This window comes from Ambystoma mexicanum, chromosome 1q, assembly GCF_040938575.1.
Source record: "Ambystoma mexicanum isolate Mex_15411 chromosome 1q, UKY_AmexF1_1, whole genome shotgun sequence".
NCBI classification, from domain to species: Eukaryota; Metazoa; Chordata; class Amphibia; order Caudata; family Ambystomatidae; genus Ambystoma; species Ambystoma mexicanum.
Genome location: NC_090922.1, coordinates 980,866,328 through 980,884,449, shown reverse-complemented (window position 1 = coordinate 980,884,449; position 18,122 = coordinate 980,866,328). Strand labels below are relative to the sequence as shown.

The window sequence follows — 18,122 nt, the reverse complement described above, 5'->3', positions numbered from 1 at the left end:
TTTCACAAACGTCTTCCTCACTCCACAAACTCAATAGTAATTCATGTCATTACAAACACACACATCCCTCTTCCTTGTCCCAGTAACCCCCTTTTTATCCATGCCATTACCCCCACACCCCTCTTCTTCATCCCAGTACCCAATAGTAATCATTGTCATTATTGCAACATCCCTCATTCTCATCCCAGTATTCAATACTAATTCATGCTATTAACCTCACATCCTTTTTTCTGATCCCAGTCCCCTGATACATTTACACAGCAATGCACCATTTCACGCGCAGAATATGCCATTCCGTACCTGCCTTTCAATTTCTCCCCTACAGACTTACTTTCCCTATAAAGCATGACCAATCTCAGAAGAAACCAGCATGGAGGCCTTTGGGTCCAAGCATGAGTACAAACTTCACTTGAACTTAAGAACTGAATTAATCTTTTGTCTCAATGCCTGGCTTCTGACAGTAACACATGAATATGTTCCTTATAGGTTCCATTTATCTTCTTCCCCTCCAGTGTATTTCTGCTGTGCCCAACACTGGTTTTGTTAAGATTGATTGACCCCTTTAAATATACTTATCCCTTTAATTGATTTTGGCTTGGTAGTTTTTAAATGTCTGAATATGATCTCAGGCACTGTGTTGTGATGTGAATACACCCCTACTCTCTTTCCCCCACCTATTCCTGCACTTCAAATTGGCAGTACTGCAATTTGGCACATAATACAAACGTTTTAAGAAAATCCCAAAAGTTGAACACGTGATTACAATGTCAACAAATGGCAGGTGCTGTCCTTGATGTTGCTATGAAGTAAACTATCAAATGATAGCAGTGCCTGAGAATGTGATGGTAACAGCTGGAATATGGCTATGCAGACCTTCATCCAGCCGGAAGAGCTCTATTTAAAAAAGAGATGCATTTCTTAAAAGATTTTCTCTTCTTTAATGAAAACAGTAGTGGAGAGTGGAAATGCTGAGACTTCCTCAGCACTGACCATGCATGCCCAGTCAATGACTCAGCAGCATGCTCCACAGTTTCTCTATTGGAGAGTAATATTTTCAAGCTAAAACCTCAGACACACTCCGGTTAAGGAGACATTAAGTGAAAAGTATGAATTCTGAATGTAGAGTCTGAATGAATGATATGTTCATTTACACTCAAAATTCACCTACTAACAAGTTTATAACTATCTAAAGCCTTATATTTGGGTTAGAGCAGTGGTCTTAAAAATGTACGGCTGGCCCCTATAAGGGGGCATGAAGGATGGCTGGGAGTGCTAGGCTATTTGAATAGGGATTATGGGGCCATCTTTAACAGGAAATATACGAATGTAATAGAAAATGTAAGGATTTATAGCTTATGGGGAGCTCTGACAAACCAAAAGAAGAAACTTAAAAGGAACCGGAAGATGTGGTGATACATGTTAGGCAGAATCATATGCAGTACCCTTTGGGAACACCACACACAATTAAGACTACAAGTGCAAGTACACATTCACCTTTGGTACAAGCCTGTACTACACAGTAAAGTGGTAGCGATGGCTGAACAGCCAGACTTATCTCAAGAGTAAAGTGAGCAGTATCAGAAGTTACACAAAGGACAGCAATTACTATAGTTCAAACAAACCAAACACTGATTCAAGGTTTCTGAGTAAAAGAATATACATTTATTTACACCATCAGTTATAAAACAGTTCTCTAATATAAAGCAGTAGAAAATCACAATCGTAATACACTACACAACACCCAATCAATTCTGGACAAGTTAAGCTCAAAATGAAGTGTGAGCAAAATGGTACTCCAGCAATTTCAACGGGAGGGAAAGGACAAGGTTATCAAAAATCAACAACACCAACAAGTGATAGGCAGGGAAGTCTAGAAAAGGCTTACTACAACTAGGATTCAAATCAATAGGCCTGGGCCAATGTTAATGGTTCAGAGTCTTTGCAGAGGATCACACAGTTCAGAGTAGTTTGCGGTTAAGTCTTTGCCAAGAGTTCAAAACGAAGTTGGTCAGAGGTAAAGTTATTCAAAAGAGTAGAGAAGGACAAGCCTTCAGAGAGGTGAAAGATTTCAAACACTTTCACCGCGGTCGGACGGAACGAACAACCAGATTTGAACAGTACCTTAGATGGAGAAGAATGCTGTAGCTGAGGCGGTAGTTCCTGGCAGTTCCTGCAGGCTCATGGTTCCTGAAGTGACTGTTGGACTGACAAGAAGGAGGAAGCCTGGAGGGTCCTGCGCTGCACAAGGAAGAAGCCAGCAGCAGAGCAAAGAGTCAAATAAAAGGTGCACTCCTTAAAAGCACAAATGGACTCTCTCTCACTGGCTATCTGGTTTCCTGTAGCACAGCAAATTCAACCAGGCTGAAGAGGAGGTTCAAGGGCTTTGTGAGCTGGTTGGTCCCACCAGGCTCAAGAGGAGAAGACGCCTTGTGGATCTCCTCTGCCATCGAAGTTTCAGGAGATTCAGACCTGAAGCAGGGCTTCACCGGGATGTCCAGTAGTTGCAGCAGTCGTCTTCCTTCAGCTACTCATTGGTTCTCTCATTCCAGTGGCGACTCTGCTTTCCAAGTCCAATAGACCTGCTTTTAAGCAGTTTTCCCCCATTCACACAGCCTCTGTGTCAATCACACAGCAGGGTGGCTGTCCTGACAGGACAGCCACCTAGCCAAGCAAACTAGAGTGTGACTTGGGTCTCCAAGGAGACCCTGTGCAGGGGGCTTCAAACCCCTCCCTCACATCCTGTCCACCCAAACACTCAGGCACCTAAGGAAGGCTTCTGTGCAGAAGCCCGCTAAAGGACGGTGAACAAAGGAACCAAACCTGGTTTGGCGCGCAGAGTAAAACACGAGAAAGACCTTTACAAAAAGAAATGGCGAATAAAACTGACCGGAACCAAATAAAATGAAAAGGGGTCCAGCAGATTAAAGTTAGAGGCGACGACCATAGCCTCTAACAGTACCGAGGCTATTTTCATAGCTTGTGGTAAAATAAAAATGGTAGATACCACTGCCACCAGCCAAATCTTAGAGAAAGGGGAACAAAATAATGTCCCATGAGAAACAGACAAAAAGGTATAACTATTAAACCTTCCAGTACTCTATGGAATATAGTTTGTACTGGGGCTGTAAATTTAAAATGACTAGTAAAGTCAATGGCAACTTTACATGTTCTGGGAGACAGTAGTCAGTCCCAGAAAATGGAGTTTAATAGTGGCAAGTCTAAAAAGACAACCCTGTGTCACTGCACTAAAGCTGTTGTGTGACACACAGTAAAAAAAGATGATGCCTATGGAGTAGGTGAGAATCCATAGTCCATGAGCACAAAATGTACAACACAAAGGAAAAACACATGTAAGAGTGGGAAAAAAGGCTCACACTCTTACCAGGTGAAAACAATAAATCCTAGAAATCCAGCAAAGCTGCTGAGGGACTCAGTAGGTAAGGGAAATTAGCCATTCTGGAGAATTCTCCCTAACACTATCTAAGGAAAATATGAGAGCACCCGAGGTTGATGAGAGGCCTGAGAAAAAAACAGAATCAATTGAGAGATCTGTGAGAAGACCAACACTCTTCAAGAGACCTAAGAGAGACCAAAGCAGATTGTGATGAGAAACAGAGGAGAAGCAGAAGTAGTGGAGAGATACAGTAGAAGGTAAAGTTCATCAAAGTCCACCAAAACACATTTTGAATTTCACGTCATATATGTAGAAAAGACCCCCGTTGGATTTGGGAGGGTCGATCGGAGAGGAAGGAGGGGAAGGAGGTCAACCAGGTTGTGATGACCAGGTTGACATGGAGACAATTGATCAGGATGGCATGGTTGACCATGTCAAAAGCAGAGGAACGATTAAGGAGGATGAGGAAGACGGAAAGGCTAGAGTCGAGATTTGTGAGCAGGTCTTCATAGGTAGTCAGGAGAGCAGTTTCTGTCCTTCTGACTGCTCTAAGCCAGACTGATGGTCATGGAGACAACCAATGGATTTAGTATGGAGAGTAAGCTGGGAGATGACCAGCTTTTCCTGGAGTTTGCCAAGGAAAGGAGTGATAGAGATTGGGTGGTATTTTAGCAGAGAGGAAGCATCAGCAGAGGACTTATTCAGGAGGAGGTGCACAAGGGAGTGCTTTAGAGGGGAGGGGAGTGTACCTGTGGCAACAGAGTGATTGCAGAAATTGGCCCAGGCTGTAGTGGGGGTGTCAATGTTGTCCTTGATGGTTCTGGAGGAGCAGGGGAGCACCTGCTTGGATGATACTTTCATAGCTTGGACTTGTCTAGAAACATCATCAGGAGTGAACATGGAAAAAGAGGAGAGAGGAGAGAGGAGAAAGGAGGAGGAAAAGGAGAGGCGGCCGGAGAGGGGCTGAGAGAGGTAAAGGGAGAGGCAGAGGAGAGAGATGACAGGATGTCCTGAGGTTTAGTAGTGAAGTGAGAAGCCAGTGCCGTGCAAAGGGTCTGGGAGGGAACAGGAGAGGTGGAGACTGCAGCCCAGTTGGCCAGCTCGTTGCAGATTTTGAATCTTTTGGCCATGTTGTTAGAGTTTCACAGAGACACAGGTTTGGACATAGGCTCTCTTCTTGGGGTGTTGCACTTGGAGGTGGGCTTCAAATGGATCTTCATGACAGGGGCAATGACATCAAGAGTGTTAGTGGAATAGAGATGCAGGTTAGAGAGATCTGTGTCAGAATATGAGTCAGCTGCAGGCGTAGGAGTAGGTGAGCAAGTAGCAGCAAAAGCCTCCACTGACACACGCTTCTTGAACTAGATGGCCGAGAAGGTGGGTGTCAGTGCTGGGGCTGTCTGAAACTGGGGGACAGAGAGCGTCCGGTGGGAATAAAGAATACAGTGGTCAGTCCCAGAGAGAGGAGTGGCGAGAGGGTTAGAGATTGGGGCACTTGAAGATATGAGAACATCCAGGGTGTGCACAGCAGAGTGTGTTGGTCCCGAGGGTAGAATAGAAAGAGAGAGAGAGAGTCACAGAGATTGCGAAAGAGCCCCGAGGAGGGGCTAGAAACATCCAGATGGATGTTGAGGTCTCCAAGGAGGAGAAGTTGAGAGGTAGAGGCAAGGAGAGTGGAGGAGAGGTCGGCCCACTCTGAGAGGAAGAAGGCAATTTGGCCAGGTGGCCTGTAAATGGTGGCCTCAGTAAGAGAGGGGCCAGCAGAGATAGAGAGCCTGCAGATCAGGCATTCAAAGCAGGAGTAGGCCTGTGTAAGAATGATGGAAGCAAGGTTCTACTCCAGAAAGATCAGAGCTACTCCACCTCCTGGAAGGTTGGTTCTGGGTTCAGAGAGTTGCGTTAGTGGTTGGTAATAGCATAACTAAACTGGGCTTTACTCACCATATCTCCCAATCTACCTTAGATTGGATTGCATACATTAACTGTGAAGTCAATATCCCCTCAAACTCTCCTTGTTCCTGGTCCGACCACCATACCATCTCATTCACTGTCAAGGACATTGACTCACCTAACCATGGTACCCCGATCGCCTGTTCTAGACCTTGAAGTAACTTACTGAACTTAACAGCACAGACATTACGCCCCCTCATACAACCGATCACTAACTACCCTACCCACAGTAAATACTCGGCCGTCCTAGTTGATCTTTACAATGACACACTACGGGATGCCATCAACATTATAGCGCCATTAAAAAAGCGGAAGGCCAAACCTCACGCTCACTTAAATACTTGGTTCACCCCGCAACTTAGAACACTGTGGAAAAATAAAAGAATAGCAGAATCTCTATGGAAAAACCAGCCCACTAAACTTAATAAAGACAACTTCCAAATAGCTTCTTCAAACTACAAAAATGCCATCCTTAAGAGTAAAAGTGCTTCATACAATGGTAGAATTTCCAAATCTAAGTCAAGTACTAAAGAATTATTCAGCATCCTCCGAGAGTTGGAGATACCCATACCTCCACCTGAAGTGGATACTAAAAACTTGACATGGTGTACCGATATCCAGAAAGCCTTACTAGACAAGATTGAGCTTCTACAAGCTAAAATACAGAGATAAAAACAAAACCTTAATGCCAACCTACCTCAAAACTCGTATCCACAAGTATCTACTCACAACCCACATAATTTGTTCACATTTTCTACTCTTTACATTAAGAATGTCGATGGTATAATTACCAACCTAAAACTCTCTAGATGTCAGGGGGACAACTGCCCCGCAACCATCATTAAAGAGACAGCGAAAGAGTTTGCTTCTATTCTCACTTCAATAATGAATGCCTCTTTCAAGACAAGCACAGTTCCCACCAAATTGAAATACACTTGGGTCCTTCCTCTTCTAAAAAAAACGACCCTGGACCCAAATATCACTACAAACTTCAGACCAATCACTACAGTCCCATTTCTGCTGAAAATCCTCAGTAGGACTGCCTACCTGCAAATCCATGAACATTTTGAATGTAATAACCTCTTTGGACTCCGACAATCTGGCTTTAGACCAAGACATGGGCCCTCATTCCGAGTTTGGAGGTAACCATGGAGCTATTAGCTCCATGGTTGCCTCCCAACTCGTCCCAAATCCGGCCTGGTGAATGGAGTAATTACCGGTCCATTCCAAGGTTGGAGGGACCCGTAATTCCCCATTCACCAGGGCCCTTCCCATTCCCTTTTTTGCCCCCCTAGGGCTCAATGGGAATGGGGAAGGAGGTAATTCAGTACCGTAAATTACGGTGCCGTAATTACCTTCAAAGTTACTTTGCGGGTTAGTTTTTTAATGCCTGCTAAAAGCAGGCGTTAAGTACCAACCCGCAAAGGGAACTTGGAATAGGGCAGTAAGGGTTTAATGGCACCGGTCTCGTTACCGGTGACCGTTAACCCTTACCGCCCTACTCGGAATGACCCCCATGGTACGGAAACTGCCCTAATAGATTTGAAAACACAAATGGATAACATAGAGGCAAGGGTAATTTAGCACTCCTTCTGCTACTTGATCTATTGGATGCCTTCGACTTGTAGACCATAATGTCTGATGTAAAACCTTACGACTGCAGCACACTTCTCAGACCAAGCTTAGATCCAATCATATTTGGCTAACAGAACTACGAGGGTGTTCTCACCTACTGCGTCAGCAGAACTCACACTTGTCACATGCAGTCCCACAGGGCTTGTGCGTTTCCCCCACACTCTACAATGTTTTTACCCAGCCCCTTTTTGATGAACTTGAACATTTGGGTGTCTCCTATACTAACTATAGGGATGAAACCCAAATTCTCATACCTATCACTGGCGACTACAACACTGACTCGAAACTCCTAAATGACATTTACTTCGTTAGACAAGCCTGGATGGCCAAAAATTGATTGTGCCTCAATGACGACAAGACAGAGCTTCTACTCAAAGGATCTCAAACTAGACCCAATAGGTTGCACAAGCAGTTTTCCTCATTCAACATTGATGGTAACAATATGAACATTTTCAATGAGGTAAAACACTAGGCATGTACCTTGATTCACCTCTAACACTGACCAGGCAAGTCAACGTGACTGCCTCAACTACAGCCTACATGTGCAAATTAATCAACGCATGTAGGCCCTTCTTATCCACGGCCAACTGCATCACCATCGCTAGGGCTTTGGTCTTATCTAAATTAGACTACTGTAATGCCCTTTACTCAGGAACTAGCCAACAAATCTTTAAAAAGTGCAAACATTACAAAATAACGCACTCAGGTCGGTGCTGAATATACCTAGATCCCACCACATTTCAGAGGTGTGATGTAATGTACATTGGCTTTCAATTAACCAAAGAATTGAACTCAAAATACTCTCACTCAACCATAAAGGACTTTCCAACCGAGCACCTAAATACTTGAGTGACAAACTCGTACAGAATGTCTCAGACCACCCAACCAGATCCTCGCTACAACATTGCATCAAAATACCAAGATTTAAGCTTCAGAAAGCAGCTGGTAGCAGTTTCCCTGTCCAAGCAGCTAAAACATGGAATTCATTGCCTATTTCCCTAAGAGTAGAACCTTCTTATACTATCTTCAGAAGAAAGGTAAAAATCTGGCTAATCTCTCAATTGTTCTGCCTATTACGATAAAGTGCCTCCCTCTGCACCTATCATGCTATATCATATTTATTCCTGTATGTACTCCTTGTATATAACGTGGAACATATGTATGCACATGTGTTGTGATATATCTAACTATTGTACTTTCCTAAATGAATGCTTTTTTCTGTAACACATGTAACCTTAAGAAAAGTGCCCATATACCTAAGGGTTAGGCGTGCTATACAAATAAAACAAATACAAATACAAGAGAGGATCCTGTAGCCTTCAGGGAGGAGAGTGTTAAAACTCATAACAGAGGTGGTCATGAACCATGTGTCGGTGAGACCAAGGACTTCCAGATCAAGTTCTTCGCGGAGTTGGCAGATGTCAGAGGATTGTTTGACAGCAGAGCGAGAGTTCAGAGTAGCGATGTGGAGCGGATTGTCGGTAGGGTCTGTCTGGAAGAAGCACTGGTATGGGATCAGCAATAGGGAGACCTGGGTTGGAGACCAGGATGTCTCCTTTGAACTTCTTCCTACCAGTCTTAGTGAGAGGGATAGGATAGGAGATAGAGTAGCAGCTAGAGAAGATAGGAGAGACTGAGAGCACCATAGAGGGGTGCAAGGAGGAAGTAGGAAGAGGAGGCAGTCCAAGAAAGAGGGTGGGGTGGGTCACAAACTAGGGACACACAAAGGGGAAGAGCACGAGGGGGCGGGATGGGTAAAGTCAACACAGAGTACAATACACACAGAATGCACACATTACAAAACAAAATATAGAAAACAATAGTAATCACTGGGGGGACCTAGAGAAATAAAAACAGAAATGCACAAAAACAGTAAATGATATACAAAAACAGCAAATACTGGGTTGACCTAGAGAAGTAAGAGGAGAGGGAACACAGGTAAGTTAGACATTGGAGGAGGAGAGCCTAAGAATGCGGGGGGAATGGCACACGTGGAGTAGGGCAGAAGGGGAAGATGTGCAAGGCCGGGAGGAAGTGGAAACTAAGGTAGCAAGGGGAAAACCATACACATGCTCTCATAGCCAGAAGATGAGTTTATCTTTTTAATTGCAATGTCAATATCTGTCCAGAATCCAGGGATTGGTGGCTTCCATGACTCCATATCGGAATGTTACATATCAGACATCATATAACAATTAGTCTGGCAGAAGGTCACATTGGATTTGCACTTTTTCAAGTATTGAGAAATTAACATCTGAAGTATCCGGAGGCGATTCTTATGTGTGGGTAGCTGTACATGATCACGTTTTAAGTGCTTTCCTTTCAGTACTTATAAGCTGAGGCTTCTGAAGATGAATGGGTGAAGTTGGTATGCCAATGCTCCCCATTGAATGTAAAGGGCAGCAAGGGTACAACAGAAGGGGTGTCAGCTTGTGGCAAACTTTAGAACCATGATTGTATATGTGATAAGTTCCATGGCATTTCCCTCATATGACCATATGGTAAATCGTTTCACCTGGGCCTGTAGATCATATTTCAATGTTTTTCATTGAATGAAGGGAATGATCAGGGGTAGCATGGACACTTTAATGTTTTTTCTTGTGTCCAGGTTTGTATGAACCATTTTGTTTTGCATTCATAAGGCTTAACGTTCATTACAAGGCAATATATAGAGTGCAACCCAATCAAAGATAATGTGAATATGAAGTTATTTACTTATTGATAGCTGTGTGTGAGTTATCAGACGCCCCTTTCCTGCCACTTGATGTTTCCAATGCTGCATCGCAGGGTAGGATTGTTTCCTAAATCGTTCCAGGCACGTTAGCTTTGTTCAGTCTCCACATTCTTAAGTGCGAGTTCTATTATTAACTGTGTATTTCCTGCTCCAGATGTAAACACGTATATATTGTTAGCATTGTCTTGTGACGTGTGCAGCCCTATATGATGCCTTGACACACGTGACCAGCAATTATACATTTTTAAACCTTGGTATTGAATAAGTATATACATATGAGCAACTGTGGGGAGGGGGACTCTGTGGTAAGGTTGTCATCGCTTCCCACATCCACTAAATTTCATAGATTTTCTTGAAATAACCTTGTTTATTTTAACTGTCTCTTAACTAAAGTGTGATCACTGATTTTGTAGGGATTTGTGATGCGATATCCTATCCCTGACCCCAATGCAACAATTGACAATAATTAACGTGGCCAACTCGACAAGGTCATCAACAATAGCCTTTAGCCATCGTTCTTATACCAGTCACCAGTAAATAACCAGTTCCCACCAGCCGCGGTCTTTGGTTGGGGCCACTGCAAACTCTGCAACACTGAAGATAATAGACTACAGCAAATGCTCATAACCCCCTCACTAAATAAGTAGCCAGGTCCCACAAGACTTGACCTTCGGCAATGGCTACTGTCGGTGTTCCACCAATTATGCTAAAAGACTACGGCAAAACGCCACAACCTCTGACAGTATCTATCTCCTCCAATTGTAAATTACCATGTTCCAGTAGACATAGAAATTGTCCCTACTTTAAATGTTTCCCCATTGTTGTTTCCGATTAATTTCCTGCACTATCATGCCCATGATCACTTAATGCTGCATTGTACCTCTGTGAGAATCGTTCCTGCGGCAATGAAGCATGAAATGCTTGAAACTTCAAATGTCTTCCCCATCCCCACCATCACTCTACATATCCACCTCCTTTTTAGGTTCCATAACTGCCCCAACCATGTAACTCCCTCCTCCTGACCCTCTAAAATTATCCCTTTCCCCCGATGTGTCCTGTTATGCACTGTTTTCCGATTTTCTATTACAATTGTCCCACGGTGTTCCAATGGGAATCATGATCAAACCCAAAATGGACTCACCAACCCTCCCCTAAGCACCCAGCTAACTTGTTGGTCCTCTTTCACTCTAACAATCCCCTACCCCGATGCTAAATCATCTTTTCTCCTGCAGATATCAGTGTGAGCACTTTTCCTTTTGACATTGCTGTTGGATTACCACGAGAATTGCTTGCATCCCTCAAAAATAAATAAATAAATGGTTGCTTTCCATTTCATAGTACAATTATACATGTTTTGGGGCCAGAAGGGCCCCCTCCTCAATCCCTATCTTTTTTGTTTTTTTTAAACTACTAGACAGAAATAGCCAAACCAATAAAAAGGAAATATCTGCAACCTTTGGTGCCCAATGTTTTTCTTATTTGGCGCAAATCCATCCAGTGGTTTTTGCTTTGTACATGTTCAATGGAAACACCCTTTTAATTTTAAGAAAATGAATGGCACTATGCCAAAATCATTGTTTTTTCATTGCTGAACATCTGTTGAACCGTTTGAAAAATGTGTCTTAAAATCTCCAGTTTGGAGGCGCCGTGTCAGATCCATTCAGTACGTCAAAAGTTAGAAGCAATAGAATGTTGTGAAGAAAACCCATGCACTTGAAATATGAATACAGAATAAACCACTTTGTCTAAGCTACACATGCCACCGTACCACCTAGGAGACATTACTGGAATTCATCACCAGTTCAAAACCCCATTAGCCATGCATTGTGGGTTTACAAATTCGCTCAAGTGCAAGCCTTTTTCTCTAGAAAATTGTCTATGTCTTGTCTTATGTAACATAACATTTTCACCCAAAGACATCGAGCTCCCAAGGATGCAAACACTGCATACATGGTTTTTCCTTATTAGGGACCATCAGTGCAATATCGTCTAACATTCTTGTGGTTGGAGCTTTGGGGTATGTTTAGAAAAAATCAGCAAACATGTTGGTGAATAAATAAAGTTGAAAACCCATTCTACCTGAAATGTGAAAGCGAAATGAGCCATTTCTGCTAGGTCGCAAATGCCATAGTGCCATCCACTAGCCATTCCTGGAAATGTACTTCCAGTTCAGAGCCCCATGAGTGATGCATTGTGGGTATGCCAATTAGCCCCAATACAAGCCTTCTGCGGTAGAAATGTGTCTTATGTATGCAGTTGTCTGCATCCTTGCAAGCATTCTGTCTTGGGTTGAAAATGCTATTTATAAACTATCACTGCCCTATAAGACAAAGACAATTTTCAGGACCAGCTCATTTGCATTCCCACAGTTCATATGTGAGTATATAAGCTTGTAATGCTGTATGAAAATGGAAGTGCCACATTCTTCTTTTCCATGTATATAACCAGCTTTATATTAAAATATTCATTCAAATTGAATATATCTTTACAGGTTTAAGGTTTAGTTTGAAAATCAACGTCTACATCATAAACAATATTCAGCATTTAAGTAGGATGTCGTTAATGGAACTATATGGATGTACTGATTCGTGTTTGCATTGATATGAATGCCACCTGATTATTCTACCGTTTTCTTATGTGATTAGCCCAGTAAAAAGGAGAGCACAACAGAGCCTATCTACTCCCTCTTCAGTAAATGCCTGTGAATGGTTCAAGCAAGTTTTTAACATTGCTTGGTCTTTACCGGACACTTTCAGTGATGATCACTTCCGATGTAACACATCCGGGTTTAGTTGTACACATATAAAGAACGCAGGATAAGGCAACAATCCCACACACTGGCACTGAAATCAGTCAGAGGGTCACAGTGTAATATGAAGGACCCTGTTGGACAGAGAACCGGATAGAAAAGTGACATGTATTTTGGGTGAGACGCAAATAAATGTCTCTACCTGTATCATCAGTTCTATGTCTGATGCATGTCAGTAGCATTTACCTAACAACCTTGCAGACATTCATTCTGGTATTCAGAGACCAAATCACACAACACACAAAACCTCTAAGCTCCAACACAGCATTCTGATGGCATATTGGTGCGATGCAGAAATTGAGTAATACATATTTCTATTCCTTGGAGTATAAACTAGGACAGTTCTAATAGCAATACAAATTCCACAAATCCCATCACTTATTCATAGAGTTGTTGAGGTCTGAAAGGTTTTGTACGTATTTTTCAATGCATACCGCGTGCCATGAGAAAGTACCACTGGAGGTTACTTGACAATTCTCAGTTTGATTTTCTACACGTTTCTCTACACACAATTGAACACAACCCTTCACTGTGTGCATTAGAAAGCACTACTAGCAATAACTGTCATCCAAACAGACCCAAAGGATCATTCTGAATCTCTAGCCAACATCAGAAGTCGGTTGAAAGTCCCCAGCCAATCCCAATCACATCAGCACAAGGCAGCCATGATGTTCGAAATGCTTATTCCCTAAATCTTAAACAGAAAGAACCGTTCATATTATGGTCACACATGGGACATGATCTGAGACAGAACGGGGATCGTATGAAAACATTGTGTTATTCTACCTGAGGGTAACGTATAAAGCTACCCCCTCCCCCTTGTGCGTTTTGCCATATTGGAAAAAAGGGAGTATCCACAGGCAGTGGGCCCCCTGTCTTGTTTTACACTCTGTTTACATTCTGTGACAGTTTCACAAACACAGAGGCACCCCCACCCACATGTTTTGTAGTTGACGAGTGCGACTTGATACAGCATTTTTGGATATTAGACATTAGGGTTGCCAGAGCATGAGTCATTTCCTGGCATAAACTATGTATAAGCTGAAGTGGTGTTGGAACAAACGCACCCACCCTTTTAGAAATATTATAAAAGGATGTCTCCATTAAAGAACAAGATAGGACTGTGTTCCTGGGTGCAGGATGAATGCACTCTAACATGCAACTCTCCCCGCAGCGCTCATGCAAGAGGTCAGAAGAACTAGGAACTTGATTGAACCCAGCATGTGACTCGAGACCTCTGCAGTTGTTAGTAGTGGAAGGACAGTAATATGTGCCTCACTCTTATCAACTGCCTGATTATATGACTACCTGATTAGGTTTTAATTAGATATTTATTATCAATAGAGATTCTTACTTTAATTAGGAAGAGAACCATCTAGGACCAAAATTTATCGGAACGGGAAGGCACTCCTGACTAGATCTTTGATGCACTTCCCCCATGTGCCTGAAATTATGTGGTCAGTAGTTCTCTCTTACTGGGTTTCAAAAATCAATATACCCTCATATATAGAAACACACTTCATACCTTCCCACTATGTGTTTTTGTTCTATCATAGAGGCCACAAGCAAAAGGGTTAGATGAACGATTCAGCTTTGTGAATAAATAATTCAATGTCCTGATGAAGGCCCAACATGCAACTAGAAATAATGATCGCCGGGATGAGCGAACCATCATAAGAAGGGCTGAAACACACACATAGCGTCGACAACTTTCTTTCAGACAAACATCCACCAGTGGAAAATACATCCATTACACAAGATCGCAGGGCAATGTCTGGTATTGACCACTCTTGAACAACGCTATCTAGACATATGTGTGAAATGTAATATAAGACAACCCAGTCTGGTTAGCTCCAAAAAGTGGTACGTAGCATTCCCATATAGAACAACTTTGTATGATTTGTCCAAACACGTTTCTCATAAATTAAGAAAAACTCTGTACTAACCCTACTGTGCAGAAATGATTACATGTGAACACTTGTTTTTCATTTGTCTTATGAATTGTGTTTACTGTTGTTGAATAAACTATGTAAGTTTTGTAACACAGAAGGGTGAATTTTGCTTAGTGCAGTATGTATCCCACACCTGCACTTCTCTGAGAGGCACTGCCAGGGCTACGCACAAGAGGGAGGGGTAGCTTTATACTCTATCCATTGTTTTGCATTGTATCCTTAACCTGTGTTTGAGTATAAGCCCCCCATGAACAAAACAGTATTAGGGATTGACCCTTTTGCCAAATATAATTCTACCTGAGAGTAAAATGTTGCTTGTTATTTGATGAATGCATGTTTCCTTTGGAATATTTCTGATTGTTACTTTCCATAGCCTCTTACGATGGTATCAATCAGATGCAGAGTTGGGCTATTGTGTGTGCCATTGTATGTTGTCTATGTTGATTTCACTAAAATGATTGCTTCAAGTTCACCCCAAAAAGGGTTTACCAATATATGGGTCAATTAGCTTAATATCTAGCACCTTTCATGATATTGCACAGCATCATAACACAGAGGCTTGCAGATAAAGAGAGATTTTTGGCATTTTAAGAAATTGAATTGAGAATGGCTGTAGCTATGTTATTTTGTAAAGTCGATATGTAATTATTTACGTATGTTTTGATTGTTTTTTTGATAATTTCTTATTCCCTTTCAACACTGTCAGATACTATCGATCAGTATCACCATAGATCTATTCTCAGCCATATTTATGGTTATAAAATAGTTGCCTTCCTTTGTTCATCAATAAGTATAATCCCAGCCACTCTCATACTGAAGGCACTTGTAGATTCACAATGAGCAAGCCATTAAAACCAGACTCAAATCTTAGCCAATGTCTATGAATGGTCAAAAGTGCCAATGGGCCCAGATAGGGTACAATGAGTACCTGTGGTATACAGATTCTGTTTAATCACTGGTCCACATAAACTCAGGAAGTGCTTCAGTGCTTTCTGTTCTGCTTGTGTTTGCACATTCATTCCTACAAGGTGCAGTCTGAAACATTTGGCTCTCAAAGGGTTTTGTGGAACATGGTTAAAGGTGAGGAATCATCACAGGAACAGAGCACGGCATAAGGAGAACCCCACGTTGCAAACTTAAAGGAACAAGAAGGTTGACCAATAAATGAGTTATAGGCTCATCTTTAAGAAGCATCACACTTAAATAGAATGATTGCTCCCGAGTGCATAATGAACCAACACAACGAGGAGTTGTAAGAAACAAGATTTGCTCTACCCAATAAATTACCCCTTATACAAGAAGTATTTTCCAAAACATACTGCTATTAAAGCACACAGTGGACCAAATATTGAACAGGAAATTACTTTTAATCAATGACAGCTTGAAGAAAGAGGTATGTAGATTAGGGAACATAATACCACTTTGGTATCCAGAGTGATACTAGCTCCCACGTCCCAGGTCCACCCGAAGAATGCCAAAGACATGAAGTAGACTTACCTTCACATGAGCTTATTCCATTGCCAGTGTAACCCAAGAGACAATGACAGGAGTCGTCCCTACATTGTGCCTGGACATGACAGGTAGCGCATATCGGATCCATATAGATCTGGTCCAGCATGGTGGACACACACACTGAAAGAAAAATCAGACACATTTCTCTATAAATGAATCATTTTGAGAACAGTTTGCAGCAAGGTTTGTAAACATTTCAATTTGTCGTAAAACACTTAAGCATTCTGTCCCTTTTCCCCTCGGTTTAGCATACATGTATTGACCTATGTACAAGGAGCAGACAAGGACATTGTGCATGAGCCATGACCAACTAATGACATTGGATAGTTTCCTTTGGACCGACAGGTCACACAAGTGTCCGCCTGGGTAACGAGAATGCCTTGTGTCACAAGTTAGAAACTGAGGTCAGGCAGACACTCCTTCATAGTTCAGAGGTTGATACATTGAGTACCACTGAAGGTAAGTCATAACACAGCCACTGGTTATTACAGAGCTAAGAAGCGGAGCCCCAGGACGTGTCTTCTGAATCCCTCACCCCTTTATTATTCGTATGCATCTCTATGCCTCACAGCTCTGGCAGCGCCATATTATCCATGATTTAGAGCAGTTTATTTTTAATGTTGAGAAATAATGGATGTTGTAAAGCATCTTGTCCAGGGAGGATAGCTCAGCGGCAACGTGCTCACCTTGGAAACAAGACGACACGAAACGAAGTAACACAGGTTCGATCCCCAGGTCCGCGCTTAGAACCCTCCGGGTATTAAGCGCGTTATAAATACGCAACTAAGAGACATATTCCTGTAACAGCACCCCAATGCCCCCGGGCTGTGTGAGCGCTTTAAAAATGCAAATAAATAAATAATCATCTGCATTAATGGTCCTTTTAGGAAAGACGTATTTTAAAAGAATGGAGGGTTTGGAGGTGAGGTCTGTTCTCTAAAATAGTCACCCTTGAAGACATAGAAGACGAACTGAGTGTTTGGTCTATGCACAGATTCTCAAATGGAAATCAAGTCACCTCCCTGTACTTTATGTGCTTCCTATGCAAACATTGAGAGCTCTTAAAAGCAGATACTCTGAACAGTCTTGACGTGTAAAACGCAAACAATTACACTAGACTACACGTGTAGCAACATCGATACGATTTCGGCATTTCCAGTGGTACTGCGAGTATCAGCGTGCATGTCTAGATGCTATAACATGCATCGTGCACAATGGGAGGTCTGTAAAATAGCGCTATGAAATACATTGTCGATGCGGGAAGTGAGAAAACAATTAAGATGACAAGATGAACCGATTTATATCTTTAATTTAGTTATTTGTGAACATTTCAGTAAAAGGAAGCATGTCAGACAGCATTTTAGCGATGCAGCAGACACGGTATACATTTCAAAGAATAGAACTAATGTTTCTCATCTTCACTTCACGATGCCATGCACTTTGCTGAAACGGTTAATTAATGGTATGCATTCCTAGAGTTTACATAAAATATAAATTAACTTACCTAACAGGATTAAAAGTTTCATTTGAAGGCGCGCGACGCTAGCCTGGCGCAGGGCTGCTGGTGTGAGAGCTGGAGCCGGACTTCTCTGCTCTGTGACGCACTACTGCGCGTTTCCTTTGGAGATTTTCCTGTCTCTGTGTGAACCCATTGGTTTCATTTCCTACACTTTCATCAAGTCGAACAAAAAGAGACGCTTCAAAACGTTTGTGTTCTCAGCTTGTATGACAATTGGAATCGACAACTCTCGTGTAGAGGGTAACCCTATTAGACTGCTCAAAAATACACTGTTGCATTTTTACCAGGCAGACATTTAGCTTTGAGCTGTTGATTGTAACTCAAAACTTGTTTTCAGGCTTGATTGGGCAGGAAACTATCAATCATGGGCGTTTCCTGGTCACTCCTTGTCCCAGCTTTTCCTGACATAGTGTACTGGAGTTTACTCAAAACCCCGACTGTTGTGTCTGTTGATAAAACAGCCTTTCTCAGGCGCTATCGATGACTTCTCAAAGACAAATATGAAAGACAATACACATTTTAAGTGTGGTCTGGTCAAATACGTCTTCCATCGTTGACGTGAACAGCTGCTCAAAGCATTGTGGCTACAACACGATGTACAATGTGTGTGTTCCTAC

At 42.3% G+C, this 18,122-nt stretch overlaps 1 protein-coding gene across 1 annotated transcript in view; it reads right to left on the bottom strand.

The window, feature by feature from the left end:
• The window catches only part of ADGRL4 (adhesion G protein-coupled receptor L4), a 605,086-nt gene extending 587,285 nt beyond the window's left edge, over window positions 1-17,801 (bottom strand). The window contains exons 1-2 of the mRNA XM_069641635.1: window positions 17,491-17,801; window positions 15,972-16,106 (exon numbers count right to left, since the gene is read on the bottom strand). Of these exons, the coding sequence (XP_069497736.1) occupies window positions 15,972-16,106; window positions 17,491-17,512 (157 nt within the window). The 5' untranslated portion in view covers window positions 17,513-17,801. The remainder of the gene's footprint in view (window positions 1-15,971; window positions 16,107-17,490) is intronic.
• Between the last annotated feature and the right edge of the window lie 321 nt (window positions 17,802-18,122).